This window comes from Cyanistes caeruleus, chromosome 22 (assembly GCF_971803275.1).
Source record: "Cyanistes caeruleus chromosome 22, bCyaCae1.hap1.1, whole genome shotgun sequence".
Classification (NCBI taxonomy): Eukaryota; Metazoa; Chordata; class Aves; order Passeriformes; family Paridae; genus Cyanistes; species Cyanistes caeruleus.
The window spans coordinates 2,488,435-2,507,528 of NC_141722.1; the positions used below are offsets into that span (position 1 = coordinate 2,488,435).

Consider the following 19,094-nt stretch of genomic DNA (forward strand, 5'->3'; position numbering starts at 1 on the left):
TTGAGAAAAGATAGACTTATTTACACTGTAGATGTGAGTTTATCATTGGGTGTGAAAACTATAGGCTCTGTTGTTACGTGTGATAAATCTGTCCTGCTGTGGCTTTCAAGTAAGATTCTAAAAATAGAAAACCAACTAAACAAAGCCCCAGAAGCAAACAAACAAATAAACAAATAAATTTCAACAGGACTCATTTACAGAAGAAAATGAGTATGTTAGCTTGGTGAGAATTCTAGTGTTAGGAAGATAGGTATTTTCCTGAAGCAAGTTCATTTTCAAAGTTTATATCTGTTATTTTACAACTGCATTTCTCTTGACAAGACCTGCTGCTGTGTTGATTCTTCAGTAACCAAGAACCCTGTTGACTTTGCTCTAACCTCCAGAAGCATGCCATTTGTATTTCTAAAACCAAGCAGTTTTCTCCCAACTTTGATCACTTCACACGTAAGCAGATGCTTCCTTTACTTCGCTGCACAAGCACTACAGTGATTTCTTGGTGTACCTAAACCAAGCACATGGTAAGTGCCATAGAAGTGTTGTGCATTCTTTTTACAAGCTTTACATATAATAGGGCACAAGAATAGGAATTGGCCTGTTCTTGTTGTTAGATAGCAAAGAAGGAAAGAGTAGGCAGAAATTGCTGGGGCTTGTTGAGTTCCAGAACCTTTATGTGATTGGGTTTTTTCAGCTTTTTAGAACTTTACAGAGACAGCATATATCCCTGAATAAGACATTTAAATGCTCAGGGCTTTTTTTTCCTAGACCAGTGGATCACCGAGTGCAAATCACTGCTTTTAATGCTGTGGGGTTTGGGTGTTGGGACAGTCAATTATACCTAGGGAGGCATTCCCAGATATTGTATATTGGAAATACTCATCTAGCTGACCTGCCATGTGTTTTACTGTGGAAAATTTGGTACATTTGGGAGCTCCAGGAAGCCGAGCAAGGCATGAGTAACACTCATCTAACAGTGCCTCAAGGATACCTATTTTGAGCAATAAATCAGCGGTGATGCTAAAAACAGAGCCCTCTCCTGACTGAGAAGGAAGAGAGTGTTTGTATCTGGTTCAGGAGGGCATGAGGGGGTTCACGGACCTGCAGTGCTGGAGCATGGCCTCGCTGGCTTCACCCTGGGGCTCTCAGCGAAATCTCACCCAGACAGGTGCCATGCTCCATGCGGCTGGTTTTGCTTTGTTTTTTTAGATGCTCGGGTCCTGCTGTGCCCGGGGTTTTGGTGGCAGCTCCCCAGGATGACGCCTGGCCCGCCCAGGGCCGGTGCCTCCCTCAGCGCTGGCGGGCTCGGCTACGGCGGAGCGTGAAGAGGAAGACATGGCGCCTGTCCTGAGGCACTGCCCGGGACGGGCACAGCTCCCGCCCGCCATGAGCCCCCCTCTCCCCGGCCGGGACCCGGCTTTAATTAGCCATGGCCCAGAGCGGCTTTCCCCGGCCATCTGTAGCCCCGGTCACCGACCTAATCGCGGGGATAAGCTGCTTACGGAGCCCCAGCTGGAGCGGGCCGAGGGTGGCTGTGGCCGCGAAGGAAGCGCGTGTGGCCGGTCCCCGGGGCCCAGCAGCGCAGCCGGTGCCTCTCGGTGCCTCTCGGGCTGGGTGAGTGCAGCCCTCGGGGGCAGCGGAGCCTGGGCTGTGGGCGAGGAGCTTCTCGGTTCTCGCTGCTGTAGCCTGGGACAGCGGCGGGTGTGCGGGTGGCAGCCCTGGGGAGGGAAGACACCTGTCTTGGTGTCTGATGGTTTGGTTTGGAGAGCTGAGCAGTGCTTGGGAAGAACCCGCTTTCTAAGGCAGATGGAGTGTGGTCTCGGAGTAATCACTGGACCCTGCTTGGAATATGAAATGGATCAGCCTTGGTCTGCAGGGATGGGGAAATAAGCTCTGGGTGTGCAGCCAAATGTGTTTATTATGGGTCTGGCGTTGTTACCGTATTGCTGAAATGGCATTTGCTTGAAAGAGCTTGATTTACCTTTCATGAACTCTGCTATTTATTTCCTTTTGCCTATAACAACATAAATAACTTGATCATCTTAATTTTTATTTGCTTAATTTAATTTGTTTCGGGTTTTAATGCATTAGCGAGTTGCTGTAAAGTGTGTATATTGTAAGCATGCATTAAATGTTTTAGTTGGAATCATAAAAACTAATATAAAATCCATTGGTCATGGATTTTGCAGTTCACAGAACGTGCAGTTTGCCTTGAGTATCTCTTTTGGCCTCAGAAGAAGTTTAAAAAAAGATCTTCATAAAATCGTGTTGTGAAATTAACCCTACTACTTAAAAGTTGTTATGTTAAAGTCCTGAGCAGTAATTTCAGAAGGTGGATAAACATGATTTTGAAAGGATGCTATTTCTTCCAGATCTCAATGAGACTGAAATTAGGAATGAGTGAGGTGAAGGACACCGCCTGAAATAACCATGGTGATGTGTTGAGAACTCGGTACCTAGCAAAAAGAACTGAAATGGAGAGCTAAAAAAAATCACAAGTTATCAAGAAAATAGGTTATTATCAAGAAAATAGATTATGTCCAGATTCTTGAGCATAAGGTAGTCCGGAGCCAGGTTTTGGGTATTCACAGAGGAAAACAACACTGAAAAACATGGTGGGTTTATGTCCTTTTGCAATTTGAATCCTTTGTAACCTCCTTTTGTGAGACATTGCTTGTTGATTGGATATTTCTGGGATGCAAGGAGTGCTTCCATGGAACACCAGTCCACTGCATTTTGTGGTTATATTCATGCAGCGATAGGCACCCTAAGGAAGGCAGCTGTGCTTTGTCTGTTCACTCTGTAGTTGCCAACTTCAACTTGTCTGGAAAAAATAATGGGATCTTTCCGTTCATGGCACCCTTGGTGATATATGAAAGGCAGTAACAGCAGTTCCCAGGGATAATTGCAGCACCGCCTGACTGTCTCCTGCTGCTTTAGGAACTGTGTTTGCTCCCCAGATTGTGGTGATTACTGAAGGAGTTTGCATGTGAGAGGGAAAAATGAGCTGTTACAAACAGGGACAACTGAGCCTCAAATGCTGTCTTAGAAGAGAATGAGATAAACACATCTTGGAAACAGTGCAATTTGACAAGAGGCTTTCTGGGAGTGTGTTTGAAAAAAACAATGGGCATTGATTTCATTGCTGTCTCTTCTCAGATTGACTAGGGGTTTTTAAGATGATAGAGAAGTGTGTGTCTTTATACAATACCATTTTCATTTTTTAAAGGAGAGGTGGAAAAAAATGGTGGTTAGAATGACAGTGATTGACAACTCGCTTTTAAAATCTGAGGGATTGGAAGCACAGTCCTCTCAAATTGCACTTACCTATTAGCAGCAATTTAAGAATCCATTTTCAGCACGAGTGTTATATGTATAACCATCAGACTTAGTGGCTAGACTGCAAAGTAGGTCTTTCAGCTATGCTGTAATTCTTCCAGATTAGGGGACAGTGTGGCTTTTATGAATATGTAAACATGGTTTCATCCTTTAGTGTGGACTAAGAAGAAATAGGTCTGTGTAGCCTTGGACCTTTGCAGGGCTGTAGCATGATATGTGAACAGATCTTCACTTGTAAAGCAGTTAAAGAGAACTTTAAATCAAGGCCCTACCTTTCCTACAAGCCCTGGAGAAAATATGAGTGTGGAGGAGATCTGAGCTGGATTTCCCATCAGTGATGAGGGGTAAGTGTTGTATGCCAGCTGGAACCATGTTGCTCTGACTTCCGTGAAAACATTTTTTTTAGACCTGTTGTTGGTCAGTGTCATGTAGAGCTGGTGAAATGCAAAGCATGCAGTAAAAGCTTCTGCACACTTTGTCTTGGCAGCAGGATAATTCAGCCTTGCTAGCAACAAATTCATTCTGAGTCTGCAGGTGTTTAATGCTGGAAGTCTTTGTTTTCCAGGTTTTTTGTTGAGAACTGAATCTGCCCTTTTCAGTCATACCTGCCAGGTATGATTGTCTGCTGTAGAACAGGAAGAGAGTAGTGTCCATAACACTTTCAGGACGAGACTGGTGGATCAGAGACAAGAAATTCACAAGTACCCAAAGGCTTTGGCAAACTAGACAAGATGAGATAGGAAATACATATGGTCCTTTGCTTATATTTCTTCTTCTTTTCCTTCAGAGCAAAGAAACATTCAGAAGAACGTGAATTTCAATCTGTATTTGGGCACTAGAAGTCGAGTAGACATTTCTCATCCCTGGCCTGAGGCTGCAGGATTTGATGTAAGCCCAGAGACAGCAGCACAGGGCTAGCTGTGTACCACACCTCTGTCAGATGGGAAGAGATCCCAGTCTGAGACAGACTAATCTCTCCTGCCCTTCTCAGCCGTTCCTGGACACTGCCAGCCAGTTCTGCAGTTCCTGCTTGCTGCAGCAGCATAATCTGTGCTCTAGGCTGCAGCAGCACAGCTCTAAGTGTGTGGTTCAGAGAGTCCCCATCTTGCCTTGTCAGTGCTCCCTGCTGTGAATCTCCCCCAGAGGCACTTGCACCTTGAGGCTTGTGTTTTGGAAGGGAGAAGGAGTGAGAGTATTGACTTTCCTTAACACCATCAGGAAGCAAAGGCAGCTGGTAGCTGCTGCATGCCCACTGCTCACCATCACTGTTCAGAAAGAAGGAACAAGAATTGTGACTATCTGGTGGAAAACCAACAGCATCAGCCTTCTGCTGCTTCTTGTATGGATCCTGTGAACCCTTCACTGGTCAATGCACATTTGTCATCCCATGCTGCAGATTCCCCTCTTGGGCATGAAGTGGTGGGTCCTTCTTTAAGGAGCCCAAGTAAAAGTGTGAACTCTTGTCACAGTTCAGCCCTGGGGAATCTCAATCCATCTAATTTGGAGTCTTTTCAGTGTCTTTCACAATCCTCACAGATTTCTGCTGGCTTGTACTGTTCAGTCCAGAGGCTTAAGCAAGAAACTGCTTTGATGGGGCTACGGGCTTCCCTCCCTCTGGAGCCCGAGTCTTCTCCAGCCAGTGGCCATTCATGCTTTGCTCCTGATAATTTAGGTCCCAGTATCCTGACCATGGGAGAACAGCTAGCTGCAGTAAAAACCAGTGCTGCTCAGGCAAGATTGAAATGGGGTGTCCCATTTGCTAAAGACTGGAGCCTTAGTGCAGTGACAAGGAACCTCAGTCCTGCTGAGCCTTTCTCTGTCTCTCACAGATATGGTTACATTGGCTCAAACACATGGAGAACCAACATTTCAGGTGGCATCCAACCACAAACCCTTGCTTCTGGAGTGGGCTCTGGCAGGCTAGTGGATACAGAAGCAGATTCTTCCTTCAATTGCTCCCCTTTCTTCAGATGCCAGTCCCTGGTAAAGCCATCTCTGGAAACTGGAAGTCTTTATGTTCACAGAAAAAGTCATTCTCCTGGAAAGGTTGTTAAAGGAGAACAGACATCTAATGGGGCATCTCCATGTGTTGAGTCTTGTAAGAAAGACATTTCAGCCAGACCAGATCCAGAGGGTCTGCAGGTGTTACTGGAGACAGATTTGGGGGGGGCTCAGATGAATGTTGGTGTAGCCATGTGTGGAACTCCTACAGAAGTGTGTGTGAGCATCACTTCTCATCCTGGCGATAAAGAGCTTAGACCAGGCCAGCAGCTTAGTGTTAAATCTGTAGAAGTCAACAAGTCTCATATTAAGTGCAGCAAAGAGTCAGAAGAGGTGTGTGACTCCAGATCACGAGCAGCCAGAAGAATGGCTGCAGTGGGCAGCAGCCAGTCCAATCCTTTGGGTACACCAGCTGAAGAAAGCTTTAATGAACATTCTGATGTAGATTGTATGAACATGAGCAGAGAAAGAAGGAGAAACAAATACTCCTACCAAAGCAGCCGGAGGAATTTGGAAGCTGATGGCAATCTCAAGCAGTCTGAAGAATGTTCTGTAGAAAGGAATGCCAAAGAACCACGGTGCTGTGAAGAAGGGAGCCAGACACAGAAAGCTGTGCCCAGAGAGGTGAGGGTGTGCTCACTGTGAAGCATCTCTGTTCACAGGTATTACTTGTGCTTGCTTCTGCCACTTGATAGAGGTGCAGAGTTGAGGTACAAGTGATGGTGATGCTTGTCCCTTGTATAGTTTTTTCTTCTCACTGAGTGGCCAGAATCTCGCCTCTTACTGTCCTTCTTCATCCCAACATATGCCTCTTTCCATCTCTTATGCTTCTTCCTAAAGACCAGCTTGTCAACTTGGTTGTTTTGGGAATGTAAACCCTGTTTATATTCTCTGATCTGCATGCCGAGGGAAAGCATTAAACTGGTTTTTACTCTGCACATTGTTGCAGGGTCCTGAGATTTCAGGCTTTTTGTGCCTTTTCATTTCTGAAGTATATAATAATATTCACACAGCAGTGGTGTGGGAGCAGTGTCCAAGGCATCCCACATAATACATGAACTTGAGGCAGTCCTGCTCTGGTCCCCATCCACAATGATGTGTGCCACAAAATCAAATTCTTCAACAGAGTGGAGTGGTGTGAATAACTGTGAATTTCTGTCTCTTGTCTGTTTGCAGATCTCAGAAAACAGCTCCTGGTCATTGAAGGTGAATGAGCAAAGGTAAAAAGACCCTGTGTTTAAGTAGGAGTGTGCTGGTAGTTAACAGAAGAGCACTTCTGGAAAGAGGCTAAGGAGCCATGTGCCTAGGAACATTTGGGTTTAGGACTTAGCCTACATTAATCTGCTGGGCTTGGCTGAGGAGCTGCATCCACTTCTTTTCAGAGGGTTGTCATTTGGAATGGAACATATTCTAAAAAATTATTTTTTTATCTTTTCAATGCTGTCTTCTAAATTCAGCCTTGGTTGTTGCTGGCAATGAAGAATTGTTGGTACCATCAGTGCTATTCTTCGATGCAGCAAATTCCAGTGTGCTCACTGCACAGAGAAGATCAAGAGCTAGACTTACCCATGAGGTGGAATTCAAATTTGTGGACAATACATGAATGAGGTTGCTACCAGTTTAGCAACAATTCCTAAATTTGGTGTGAGATTTCATGTTTTCCATTCTTTAGAGGGAATGATTTGAAATAACCTCTTTACAGCTTGATGGCTGAACTCTGATTGCCACCTCCTGGATGGTTTAACTTTCCCTTCTGTTAACAGGAACTCACCTCTGGTTTTTGTTTTTAAGTTTCTGGCACTTGTGTGACAAACAAATCCTAACAAGGTGTTTCCAAGCCTGGAGGAGACATATCCTTTGGAAGAGGGCAGCCAGGCAGCTTTACAGACACCAGCTGCTTCAGAAGGGCTTTGGTGCTCTGCAGTGGACTGTGCACCAAAGGAGGACACAATTGGAGGTGGCCCAGCAGAGATATGCTTCAACTCTGCTAGCTGCCAGCTTCCAGAAGGTGAGCACTGGCTGGGGACAGTGCTGTGAGCTTTCTGTTGTGCAGTCAGGCAGGGCGCAAATCCTGTTTGGATAGGGAGGAGAGAGGGGTACCCTGTGTGAAATTCAGTGATGTAAACCCTGGTACCAATACTCTGCCTGCAGTTTGTTCTAATCATGTAGTTTCTTCTTCAGTGGAAAGAAGCTGTGGCAAAACAGAGCAAGAAGAAAGCTCTGCAGCCTGAGCCTTACTCCTTTACCCAAAGTTCATCAGCAGGGATTTTTGGAGTAGGAAGATCAGCAACTATGACAACTTCAGCTCAGCATCAGCTTGGAACAGGATACTCAAAGGAAGCAGAGCAGGCTCGTAGGTAAGCAGAGAGCATTCTCTTTCTGTTATCTTGGACAAAGGGAGGTTTACAAACACAGGGAATTTTTTTTCTCAAATGATGGCAGACTTGTTTCCATGTCCTTGGATTTATTGCTGTGCACAAACGCTGCAAGAATTAGTAGTTTAGTGTCAAGAACTAAACAATCCTATTTCAGAGCTTCTGTGCCACCAGTGTTTGCAGTCTGATTTGAGTGTCTGACAGAAATACTCCTGTACTAATTCTTGGCTTCATCTATCACCTGCATATGTGATACAGGTGTAAATGAGTTTGGAGTGAGGCAATACTACAGTGTCTAGCAGTAGTTTGACAGTAGAGGTGTCAAAAGAAAAGCCTTTTGTTGAGGCTTCTAATTCTGAAGGTAGAAGGACAAAAAGAGAGAGGAAAGCCCTGGATTCTGCTCTGTGGACAGGTGGATGTTAAGGCATGCTGGTGGCTCTTTCAGGGTGGAGGGAGAGCTGTGGACACAGCTTTGTCATAGGCAGAGAGCAGCTGAGTTTTGCTGGAGAGCTGAAGCAATCAGAGACATGAGACGCCTGGCTGGTAAGCACACATTCCATAGCCTTGGAACAGCTTGGAGGTATTCACTGTTCCACCAGTTTTTGTGGTTTGTGTCTAGTTGTTGCTTTGAGCTCTTTCAGAATGTGATCTTGCAAGTAGCTGGGCCAGTATCTGTGATGGTGGAGGATGTCCACTCACCATGTCATACAAGTTCCCCCTCATTCCTTGTATTAATTCAGCTGCAGCATGTGTCGCTCCAGCAATGTGAGCTGCCTTCCTTAAGTGTCCTTCCTCTGGCAGCTTGGAGTAAAGCCAGGGAATGTTTGCTGTGTGACACTAAGCTGTTTGAAGTTCTTCTGTTATTTCTCTTCTGTCAATCTCTTCCTGCCCTGTGACACAGCAGCTTTCAGACTGTGGCGCCTGCAGAAGGAGCTGCTGAGCAAAGAGGAAGCCAGGCTTTTGGAAGCCCGGGCTCTGCTGGAAAAAAAGAAGTTACGAAACATTTTCTGGATGTGGCATTCCCGAAGCTTGGAAATGAAACAGGTTCTAACACTGACAGCTCAAATCGAAAGGAACTTGGTCTCCTGGTGAGTTGATGAGATCTGGTTTTCATGTGAAAAATCTGTTTGCTGTGAGAGTCCAAAGAATAACAGAGCCAACCCAGACAGTAGTAGTTGTTCCATCTTAAAGACATCTATCCTTTTGTTTTAGGAGTTAATAAAGATGAAAATAGGGGTAAAAATATGAAAAGGAACTGCTGTGGCCAGAAATGTTATGACTTACCTCCTATGCACTGCCAAAACTTTTTTGTCCCAACTTTTGATGTCCTGAAATACCAAATCCAAGAGCCACTGTGCTGCTGTGCTCTAAGCATGACAGTGGCTTTTTACTGAAATGAACAAATAGAAGCTCATGGGACAGCTTCTGCCTGTCTCTCCTGAACTAAACCCAGCCTTAGGAAGACACATAAGCTTGTGTGTTTTTCAGCATTTTCCTTTGGTATTCTCAGGTGCTTCTGTACATGGAAGGAGACTGTTGAGCAGAAGGCACTTGACAGGTGCAACCTGGCCCATCTCAGAGCAGTATCACTGAGGAAGCACTTCCAGCAGTGGGTTGAGATGCTGCAGGTCAGAGGAGGTGATAAGCAGGCAGTGGTGAACCTCTTCCTGCTACGATGGAGGCGGCATTATGGTGAGAAGTTTGGAGTCTGTGCAGAATCTAAACTTTAGAGGTGGTTAGGCTCCTTCCTCTTCTTGTACACTGAAAACAGCCTGAAAACAGAGGGGCTCAGATGATACAGATATGAACAAACCAGAGTGGGCAGAGAACTGGTTCTGGGTATGTCAGTGAAGGTACAGGGAGGTTTGTCACTCTGCTTCATAAACCAAACATAAACTCTTAAACCTTGCTGAAAAGAAGCAGTTTGAGGGTTGGGCTGGGCTGAGTTGGAATGCCTGCAGACAATCTCTTGTTCTTTTATGTAACTGGTTAAGGAGCAGTTATAAGCTCAGTAGCTGACGAGACTGTGACAAAGAGGCATGAAGGTCAGACATCATGGACTGGAGAGAGACAGATTCTGGAGAAAACAGTCTACTCTTTTGATGACTTCTGCCAAAAACTGAAGCTGCAGAGAGTATATCTGCTGTGGAAAACAAGGCTGTGTGAGCATCACAAAGCTGAGTGAGTGCAGAAGAGCCAGTCCCTGGAGTCCTGCCCCCATTAGTAGTGTCCACTTGACTTTCTGAACCTTTTGCAAGAACCCCTTTTACCCTATCTATTGTCCATCATGTCTGTGCTACTCACCCCCCCTCTGGTGTTCTTCTGTCACTTTACTGTCTCTCTTCTGTCTCAGTTCTTTCTCTCAGACTTTGGAGCAGTGTAAACTCAGAAAAATTTTGAAATTATGGCATCAAAAGTATCTCATGCTGAAGACAGTTGAACAAAGTTCTACGCACTTGCATAGAGCTGTCTATGAGGAACCTCTTGCCATGCTGTTTTCTGAGGATCTCTCAACATCATCTGGCTTTGACAGCAGTGCACCAGCTACTCTGACCTCTCAAAGCTCATTGGAAAAGGTGAGAAGGTCTTGGTACACCCAGACTGCTCTGAGGTATTAAATTGCTGGGATTTTTCAGGGGAAAATTTCTGCTTCAACATGATATTGTCATCAGCAAACTGTGCTTAAAATTTAGTGCTGAATCTGTGGGGTCCTGATGCTGAAATGAAATCTGAAACTGTAAAGTCAGTGCTCTCTGTGCCTTTTCTGGTTCATCATTTAGAGATGTGGGAAGGTGCTGAGCTAGTGAGGTTCCCTTGTACACTTGCTTCCGTTTGTGGCTGCAAGGTGGAAAGGATGAGATATAAAAACCTTCCTCCCTGAGACAGCCCATTTCCCCTTTTCTCAGTATAGAAATACATGCATTTCTGGATTCAGTATGGAAATTATTAGTATAGAAATAACTTTCCCATCACTTACATGTTTGCTCTCCAGAGGTATCATGGCTAGCCTGCAGTTCCTTCTGGATTTGCCTGAATCCTCAATAAAAAAGGGAGAAAATGGCATGGTCAGAGCTGTTAGCTGAGTTCTTGCACCGTGAGGACACTCACCTCACAGCATCTTCCTCCCTTCATACCTGCAGGAATGCAGTCTTAGTGAGAGCAGCCAGCATGGCTTCTCCTTTCTGACTGCTGAGGATGTCACCCACATCTCATGTCACAGCTCTTTCCTGCACCTCCACCAGTGCACAGAGCTGCCAGCTGAGCTGGGTGGGGAGCTGTGCTTGCAGACCTCCTTCTCTGGATCTGGGTGAGTTGGAGATTGTTTTTTGGGATGCTGGTAGGAGTGACCCCTTGTTTGAACTGGCTGAATTCCTTCCTTCTGGATAATCTCTCATGTCATGTCACACCATCCTTCCAGGGGACTTGATCTTCTTCTTCCTTTCCCTCCTCATCCAACCCTTTTGTCTTGCAGAAGAAATAGGTTTGTGGAGAATCAGTTCCAGTCTTTGGTGCTGCAGAGTCCAGATAATAATTCCCAGCCTCTCACCAGTTACTCTGCATGGGAAGAGGTGAGGCTAGAAAGTGCTGTATAAAATGTAAATATACAAGTGTTTTCTGCATATTCAAATTTAGCAAAGAGCCTTTGGGTTTCAATATCAGCATATGGAAGGTCTCACTGCTATTTTATCTTTTTTGTTCTCTCTCAAAGAGAAGATTCGGGAGATTGAGCCTTTTCTCAGGGTAACTCTTCCTCACCATTTGTCAGCTGAGTGGAAGTAGGGCAGGTGTCAAGGATTTAAAAGTGATGTGTTAGACCCTCGTGTCTGGGTGTTCATGTGGGGTGTGTGGGTTAGCAACAGAGCTGGGCAATCACAGAAGTCACAGTGACTCTGAGGCAGCTGAGCTGTGTGGAATAACTGACACTACAGCAGTTCAAGGCCCTTTCTTGCCTTTCTGGATTACAGGGCTTCAGTTCTGACAAGCAGGTGAAGAGTTGCTGGCAGCAAGCAGAGAAATACTGCCTGCAGAGATGCTTCCTTGTCTGGTCAGCTCAAACTCGACATCATGTGAAGGCCCAGCAGTACTGCAGGCACATTCAGCTGTCTCGGTAGGGATCATGCTTTCCAGAAGTTTCTTAAAGCTCTCTGTTTTGAAAGCTTTACACTTGCTTTAATAAAAAAAAAGGAAAATAATTCTCCCTCTAGCTTTTTTTGTCTTCAGTGGGAGTTTTGCAGCCCATTATTTTGGGGTTTTTCCAGCTTCACAATTGTTATATAGGAACACAATAATTTCTGGTTTGATGGGATGCCTCACAAATTAGAGCAAGCCCAGCTCTGCTCATAACAAGTCCTGGTAACTTCCTATCCACTGAACTGGCCTTGCTCTCTTCTGATTCTAGAGCTGAAGAGCACAACAGGCTTGGCACAGCCAAGACAGAACACTTTACTCCCAGCAGCTTGTCCATGTCCATCATTTCCCCTGACATTTCATGGGGAAAGGATGTTAACAGATCAGATATGTTTCCAAAATTCCCTCATGTGTATGTTTGTTGCTAAATATTCCATTACAAAGCTGTGTATCTCTGTGAGTTGTTCCTGCAGTCAGTGCATCAACCTTTGTTCTCCTCAGAGCCTTTCACAGCTGGCACCACTGGGTCATGGAAAATAAAAACCAAAAAGCAGCAGCAGCCTTAAAATACAGAGTTCATTGTTCCCAGATGGCTTTCAGCCTGTGGAAAACGAGACTGGCCCAGAAAGTGGAAGCTGACCGGAGATTCAGGTGTCACATTCACCGGATGACTGCTGATGCTCTGTGGCATTGGCATTCCTGCTGGCAAAGTGAGTTACCCCATCCCACTGCATCACTGGTGTCTATGGAAGACAGAAGCTCTGGCAATGGTTGGGATGGAGAAAGTCACACTTTTGGCTGTAATTCTGTGCACTGCTCCTGTGGAAAGTCACATACTAGTCCAGGAGTCAGTAGGTGCATGTGTCACTGCATTCTTCTGGCTGTCAGTAGGACACGTGCCCTGCTCTTTTGTAGTGCTTTATGTTAGGGAAGATGCTCCTTTGGCACTACCAAAAGAGTGTTCAAGCAGTGTATTCTAGCAGCTGAGGAGTTAAATGGAGTTCCATGCAGCATTCCAAGTTTGAACATGTCTCCTCAGCCCAAGCAGCACGTTTTGCTTCAGTGGGTGTGTCTTTTGGGTTGGCTTAACAATCCTTATCCCTCAAGGAATTCCATATGCTCTTAGTACTTATGCTGTGCCAGGGAAGAAAAACTCCCAATTTTTAATGGAAAACTGCCTTGCAGATAGAAGTGGTAGTAATCTGTGGTGTCTTGAAGGGAAAATTTGAAAGAGGGTCTGACTACTTTGCAGACAAAGAACTACAAGGTGAATTGAAAAGTCTCTAGCTACTGAAGAGGGGACAGGAAATCTTAGCAAGTTTGGTCCCATTTGGTGTTCACAGCAGATGTGTTCTTTGCTCTTGTCTGGACTCTGCAATGGAAAATCATTGGGCTGAGCTCAGGAAGCTGTGTTGTCTTGCAGGGAAGCATGCTCTGAGAGAACTGGAGCAGCAATGGGCTTGGCACAGCTGCCAGGAGAAGAAGAGGCTGGTCCTGCAGATATGGTATTGCCAAACAAGAAAGCAGAAATATGCTGTTTTATTCTGGGAACGTTTTCTCCTGCACAGGTTTGTTTCTTGCTCTCAAAGCATTTCGAAGGGAAGCACTGCATGAAGAGCAATTTATGTAGTAGAATCCACTGTATTAAGAGCAGAGTTTGGGTTTGAAAGTGTGAATAACTCATGCATAAATGAAGATGTGTCTATATTAAGAGCTCTCTTACCTAAAGCCTCACACCCCACCTCATTTTTCCCATTTAAAAATTATTTTCCTTCCAGAACTTGTATTCAGTCTTAGTTACACAGAGTGGTATTTGTGCACTAAGTGAGGGAGAGATGCAAACAAATTTGTGTAGTTTAAAAATTGAAAGCCTCATTTGCACTTCAGTATTTGCTGAAAGGAGTAGTGGGCAGAGATCTTACAGAGCTCTGATGTTTACAAATCTGAGTCTTTTAGGATTGTGGACACAGTGTGTTGATTTTAATTTAATATGAAAAATTGAGTTCAATTTGTTCCTGCAGCAAAGCAATATAAAGCTTACGGAGGGAGAACCATGATGTTCAACTCATCTTGGTTTTATTACGATATAGGTGAAGTTGTAGTCTGTCTTTGAGTCATATATTGCAGATCCCCAAAAGACAAGAATTTAATTTCTTTTCTCTCTTAATTGTGTTCAGTGGCCTTCTCATTGAAAACAGTTTTGTTTGTGCTTTATGTTGTATGAAGCTGGTGCCTGCCTGAAGTGCAGAGAAGTGTCCAGCTATAGTGATACAGGATTGCTGAAGTGTTTCTCTGAAATAATTCAGGAGGATAAGAATGAATAAGATTATTTATGCTAAGGGTTCATTTAAGGCATGAGAAATGCAGGTTTGTCCCTAGTAGGTTTTCTTTTGAATTGCAGATTCAGACTGAGAGGACACAAAGATCTGAAAGGAAAAAGCAACTAAAAACCCAGTAAAATTTTGGTGGCTGTGGTGTTTAGACTCTTCACTTACCCCACCCAATTGCATTTTCCTCTGCAAGTCCATCTGTATGGCTCCCTCGTGGGAATTGTATTTGGGAGAAACCCTTAATGTTGCTCCTTCCTGTTGAGTATGTCTCCATCATTAATCTTCTTTCTGAGTCTCCTTTGATGACAGAGTGCTTCTAATTTCTCACCTGGATATGGCACAGGCTGAGCTCTGTCTCTTCTGAGGGGGGCATTTTTCATGCTAGGATAACCTGCAATAGCTTCTCTTGATCTTCCATAAAGCTTGCCAGGCACAGGATATTTACACCTCTACCCTATGGTGCAGTGGGATGATTTGCATAATGAAAATGGAAAAAGGAACCAAAAGGATAAGCCAGGAGTTGAAAGCAGATTGGATTCTCTGGTTGCAGAGGAAGACTGGCCTCCTGTGTGTCAGCCTGCAAGATACAGAGAGATTATTGTGGGTGCAGATTTACAGTGCTGGTAATACTTAGCTCCCAAAGTTGTTGATTTTTTGGAATAAAAATGTCTTCATCAAGATTCTAGTTGTACATCCCACATACACAGGGCCTCAGTTTGTGACAGCCAAGAAACAAAATCTGAATCTTGACAACAAGCGGCTGTCATAAATTCTGCAAGCCAGGAATCTGCTGGGTTCCATGCTGAAGGAGATTTTAGCAGTTTTACTCTTATCCCATAATGAAAGAAAAAATAGAAACCTTCATCAAGCACCATCTTTCTGGTCAGCTGGTAGCACAGAGGTAGATTGAAGACTGACTAATTAATTATTTCCTTTTTTTTTTTTGTGAGGGCATCCAGTATGTGTACTGTCAAGGCAGCCTAGGAAAAAACATTTGTTTTGTAGGCAAAGGAAAAACGTAGTACAAGATTGGATTCAGTTTGCAGAGGCCTTTGAAGAGGAGGAAATGCTAAAATGGCCAGAGGGAAGCAGAGTCTCTTGGGCTTTGAGTAGGTAACAGTGCTGGGAACCTGAAGTAAAATGAGGGCAGGTTTTCTGCAGGATAGTTGAAGAGTCTGAACTTGGACCTCCCAAAGATGAGGCTCTGGAAAAATACCATAGCATGGAGATCAATGCATAAATCTTGATTGCAGAAGGAATAATAGGAGCAGGCTTTTTTCTTGTTGAATGCTCTTTGGCTTGCTTTGACCATCTATGAAGGACACTGCAGGGTAGGTGAGAAGGTGAAATTAGGCCTGACAAGGAATTGTTACTTTATGTATTTGCTTCTTTTCTGTGCTTGTAATTCTTTTTCAGGTGCATTGTCACTTGGGCCCAGGTCACTGCAGGTAGACTGAGGCAGCATGAAGCCCTCTCTTACTTCAGAAGAGTCAGAGAGCACCGTCTCCTGGTTGTGAGCTTTACAAAGTGGAGGGACAAACTCTTTAGAGCTGAACAAGTGCCAGGAGGGAGAAACCACAAGAGGCAGGAGCCCTCTCCAGGTAAAGCCTGTCACCGCTGGCGAGTGGCTGCAAGAGGACAGCAAGCCCTGCGCCTGGGATCCGTGGCTACTGTCAAACAAGTAAGAAAAGATACAGGTCCCTATGAGACAGTTATTATTAACTCAGTGAGTCACGAGGCACTGAGATAGTGTGACAAGGCTTGTATAAAAACCTGGTTTGATTTGTGGTGACTGCTTAGTTCCTGCTGTGAAATTCTTCACAGACTGCGCACACAACTTCATCACCATAATCTGGCACTGATTGCAGCAACCATATGGAGCACAGCAATAAGGAAAAGGGACATTTTGACCAGAGAGATGAGAGCACTCCTTCCTCTCTGCTCAAAGATAAGATGGGATAATCACTGTCCCTGCAGAGCAGAGTGAGCTGTCAGAGTTGCAGCTTTTTTCAAAAGATTCACAGCTAGCAAACTACAAAGAGGTCGATTGATTTGGAAGGGCTGAGTCAGTCCTGCTGAGATCTCATCTGTGCAGTTTCCAGCCTGGGGTCTAGCACATTAAGCTACCTGCAGAGCTGTGAGCCTGTCTCTCTAAGACTGATTTGTGTGAGTGCTGTGTGCATTGTGTTTACTCTTGGCTGCAGCTGTGTTATTTCTGTTTGCAGGCCTGCAACTACTGGACGAGAGCAGCTGCCTTTTCGCAGTGCTTACGGCAGCGCAGTACCCTCATAGGTGTTAGGAAGAGCAGGAAGATGGCTCTCTCTTGGCCCACGAGTAAGAAGATTCTCCCTCCTCTCTTCCTTTCACAGACCCATGTGGGGAGTGTGGGTGATGAGGGAAGGGGATTAGGGTTTACCAGCTTAATTACTGGAATTCCTCTGTGGAATAGGAGCTCATGGCAATCAAACACAGTGGATTTCTTCTGTGTTCATGAGTTGAAGGACTAAGGGCTCATGGCAGCTTTGATGTCTCCCTCTCTAGCTCCAAGGTTAGCTCCTATGTGATTCCTCTTTTGTTTCTTAGAAAGCAGCAGAGGCAGAGAAGAAGATTCAGCACCAACTGGACTTTTCCCCAGTGCCATTCAGCGCTGGCTGGTGATCTACAGGAGCCAAAAGAGGTCTGGAAGGCTGCTGGAGAGACCTGATGTGGTAGGACCCTCTCGTGCACATGGCAGGATCCAGGGGAACACAGCAGAGGTGGACTTGGAGGATTGGGCTAAGAGGTGTCTCGGGTAAGTGGAGGGCTCTGAGCTTCCTCTTGCTGATACCATCAGGGAAGGGCTCCCTTGTATGGCTGGTAAAACTCATTTGCTTCTTTTGCCTGCAGGAGGAAATATCTGAGGTGGTGGCATCACACAGTGGTACTGCACCAGTACCAGCATGACAGGAAACTGCTCTGTCTGGCAAGGGGATGGCATCAGTGGAGGGAAGCCAGCAGGGTGGTGATACTGGCTCAGGTGTTGGTGAGTGTCTGGGGCCACTGGGGTGGCAGTGATGGGTGTTAATGGGCAAGCCTGCTCTGCCTGTAGCCCCACATACATCCTAAGAGATGAGACCTGGGGGTTTAACAAGTCAGATCCTGGTTTAGTGCTGTGGCTAGTTTTTCCATTGTTCTTTTTGAAATGTCAGCTTGACAAACTGGCATATCCACAGATTTAGCTGTGCTTTGCCCTTACAGATGGGAAGCTGAAACAGGATTTGTCTAGATTGTCTGTAGACTGTGGAAAAAGTTCACAGCAATTATTACAATCTTTGTCCTCATCTGTGTGCCTGATGCATCCCACTGATGTCCACATCTTACCAAGAGCTGTCATTTTTACTTTCCTTTCTGCTCATACTCATTTCGGCCTGGTTCCTGGGCATTAGCTGTGTGAGATGTGCTCTGGCCTGCCCTGGTAACAAGATAATGTCTGTATAGTGTGAGGATATCTGTAGTCACAGAGGAGCTGTGCTGGAGCAGAGTCGGGCACTGTCCTCTCCCCAGGGTACTGGGACTTAGCCACGCTATGCTGGAGAGAGTAGTTCAGCAAGAGCTCTGTTACCAGTGCAAAGTCTTTTAAGAGGGACTCAGGAAAACAACTGGAACAAGGTGGGACTGGAGGGAAGTGAGGTAGTTTGCCTGCCAGAACCCAGTTAATCTGTGTGCTGCCTCTCTTCCTGGCAGGACCAGCAACGGCTGATAGAAAAGGCCTGGAGGGTGTGGAGACAAAGATATTTGCAAAGCTGTGTGGTGCAGAATCTTTTGGAGGAGGAAGCCAGGAGCCTCTTGTGTCAGGTAAGCATTTATGCCTTCTTCAATTCAGTGGTACAAAAAAGCACCCCCAAGGGACAACTGGTGCCCCCTGTATCTCTCTCCCTGCACTTGCTCAGGGAGAATTTGAATACATCAAGGAATGGGACTTGCCAGTAAAAAAGGAAAAAAGCTTCCAGCTTTACATGGGTTCATCTATGGGTGTTTTTCAAAGCTTTGTGTCAGGAGTCAATTTCCCTGACGTGTGCCCCCTTCTCTGCTGTTATTAGTGATGTTAATCCCCTAATCCCTGTCTCTTGAGACCCCATTCAGGGAAGAAACAGGCTCCACATTGGTGCAGGAGGACTGTGCTGACTTGCACCCAGGGGCAAGCAAATCACTATGAATTTGAGTAAGCAGGCAAAGCCTTAGAACTCATACCCAGTTTGCTCCCCTGCCTGCCTCCCAAAGATTGATGTAGGATTAGGTCCTGCTTTAAGGAGGTACTGAAATTAGAGGGTCTTTCTGGTCTTTCTTCTCCCACATTGATTTGTACTCTGCATGCCCTATATTGGCTCCAGGAGAGACAGGGAAAGGTTTTGAGTGAAGGGTGAGGCAGCTGGCAGAGCCATAGCTAGAAGAAAAACTATGTTTACTAGAAGGAAAGCTATGTTTACAGGTTCTGTGAGAATGGCTGCAGCCCCTCAGGGGTAACCCAAGTGTTTGATTTGTCCACTTTCCTCTTTCAGGCCTTTGGAAGGTGGCGGCAGCTCACAGCATTCCAGCGCAAGGACAAAGGATCCTGCTGAATGGAGGGGGCCTGCCTGCAGCTGCTGCTCATTTCAGAACACGTGGAGGATATGGCTCCTGTCACAACAAAGAGCTGGTCCTGTGCCATCAAGAGAGAGAACACTCTGCTCTTACAATAAAAGCAGCACTGCTGGCCAGAAGGATGACAGCCAAAGAACAACCAGGAAGAGATGGTACCTAGTGAAAGGTCCTCTTGAAAGGACTTCTATCTGCTTAGCAGCACAAATGGAAAAGTTACTCACAGTTGTGAGGTTGCATTCTCTTCTTCTCTGGACCCTGCTTTTGCTGGAGTTCTGATTAAAGGTCAAAAAAACCCACCTTACAGATG

The 19,094-nt window shown here is 45.4% G+C and overlaps 1 protein-coding gene across 12 annotated transcripts; it reads left to right on the plus strand.

The window, feature by feature from the left end:
- Positions 1–344: 344 nt before the first annotated feature.
- On the plus strand, positions 345–19,088 carry C22H1orf167 (chromosome 22 C1orf167 homolog). 12 transcript variants are annotated; one of them, XM_023940614.2, is made up of 22 exons: positions 345–518; positions 1,204–1,608; positions 4,121–5,958; positions 6,511–6,554; positions 7,126–7,342; positions 7,516–7,691; positions 8,155–8,252; positions 8,611–8,797; positions 9,220–9,401; positions 9,704–9,890; positions 10,063–10,285; positions 10,850–11,016; positions 11,182–11,278; positions 11,675–11,817; positions 12,339–12,547; positions 13,261–13,405; positions 15,584–15,848; positions 16,393–16,501; positions 16,751–16,958; positions 17,054–17,189; positions 17,891–18,001; positions 18,706–19,088. In XM_023940614.2, exons 3-22 carry the CDS (start codon positions 4,579–4,581, stop codon positions 18,763–18,765), a joined length of 4,344 nt encoding a protein of 1,447 aa, XP_023796382.2. In that variant the 5' UTR covers positions 345–518; positions 1,204–1,608; positions 4,121–4,578; the 3' UTR covers positions 18,766–19,088. The 12 variants fall into 12 exon arrangements, with proteins under 12 accessions (XP_023796382.2, XP_086716379.1, XP_086716378.1 ...); XM_086860256.1 differs by lacking the exons at positions 345–518; positions 1,204–1,608 and adding exons at positions 1,090–1,162; positions 2,367–2,609 and having other exon boundaries at positions 8,614–8,797; XM_086860255.1 differs by lacking the exon at positions 345–518 and adding an exon at positions 2,367–2,609 and having other exon boundaries at positions 1,302–1,608; positions 8,614–8,797.
- The last annotated feature ends 6 nt before the right edge of the window (positions 19,089–19,094 follow it).

Bases quoted from the DNA above. Each gene is read 5' to 3' on its own strand.
- C22H1orf167 (XM_086860249.1), top strand. From the start codon at position 4,579: ATGCCCACTGCTCACCATCACTGTTCAGAAAGAAGGAACAAGAATTGT. The intron at 6,555-7,125 runs GTAAAAAGACCC...TTTGTTTTTAAG, and splicing joins TTGAAGGTGAATGAGCAAAG to TTTCTGGCACTTGTGTGACA. The intron at 13,406-15,583 runs GTTTGTTTCTTG...ATTCTTTTTCAG, and splicing joins GAACGTTTTCTCCTGCACAG to GTGCATTGTCACTTGGGCCC.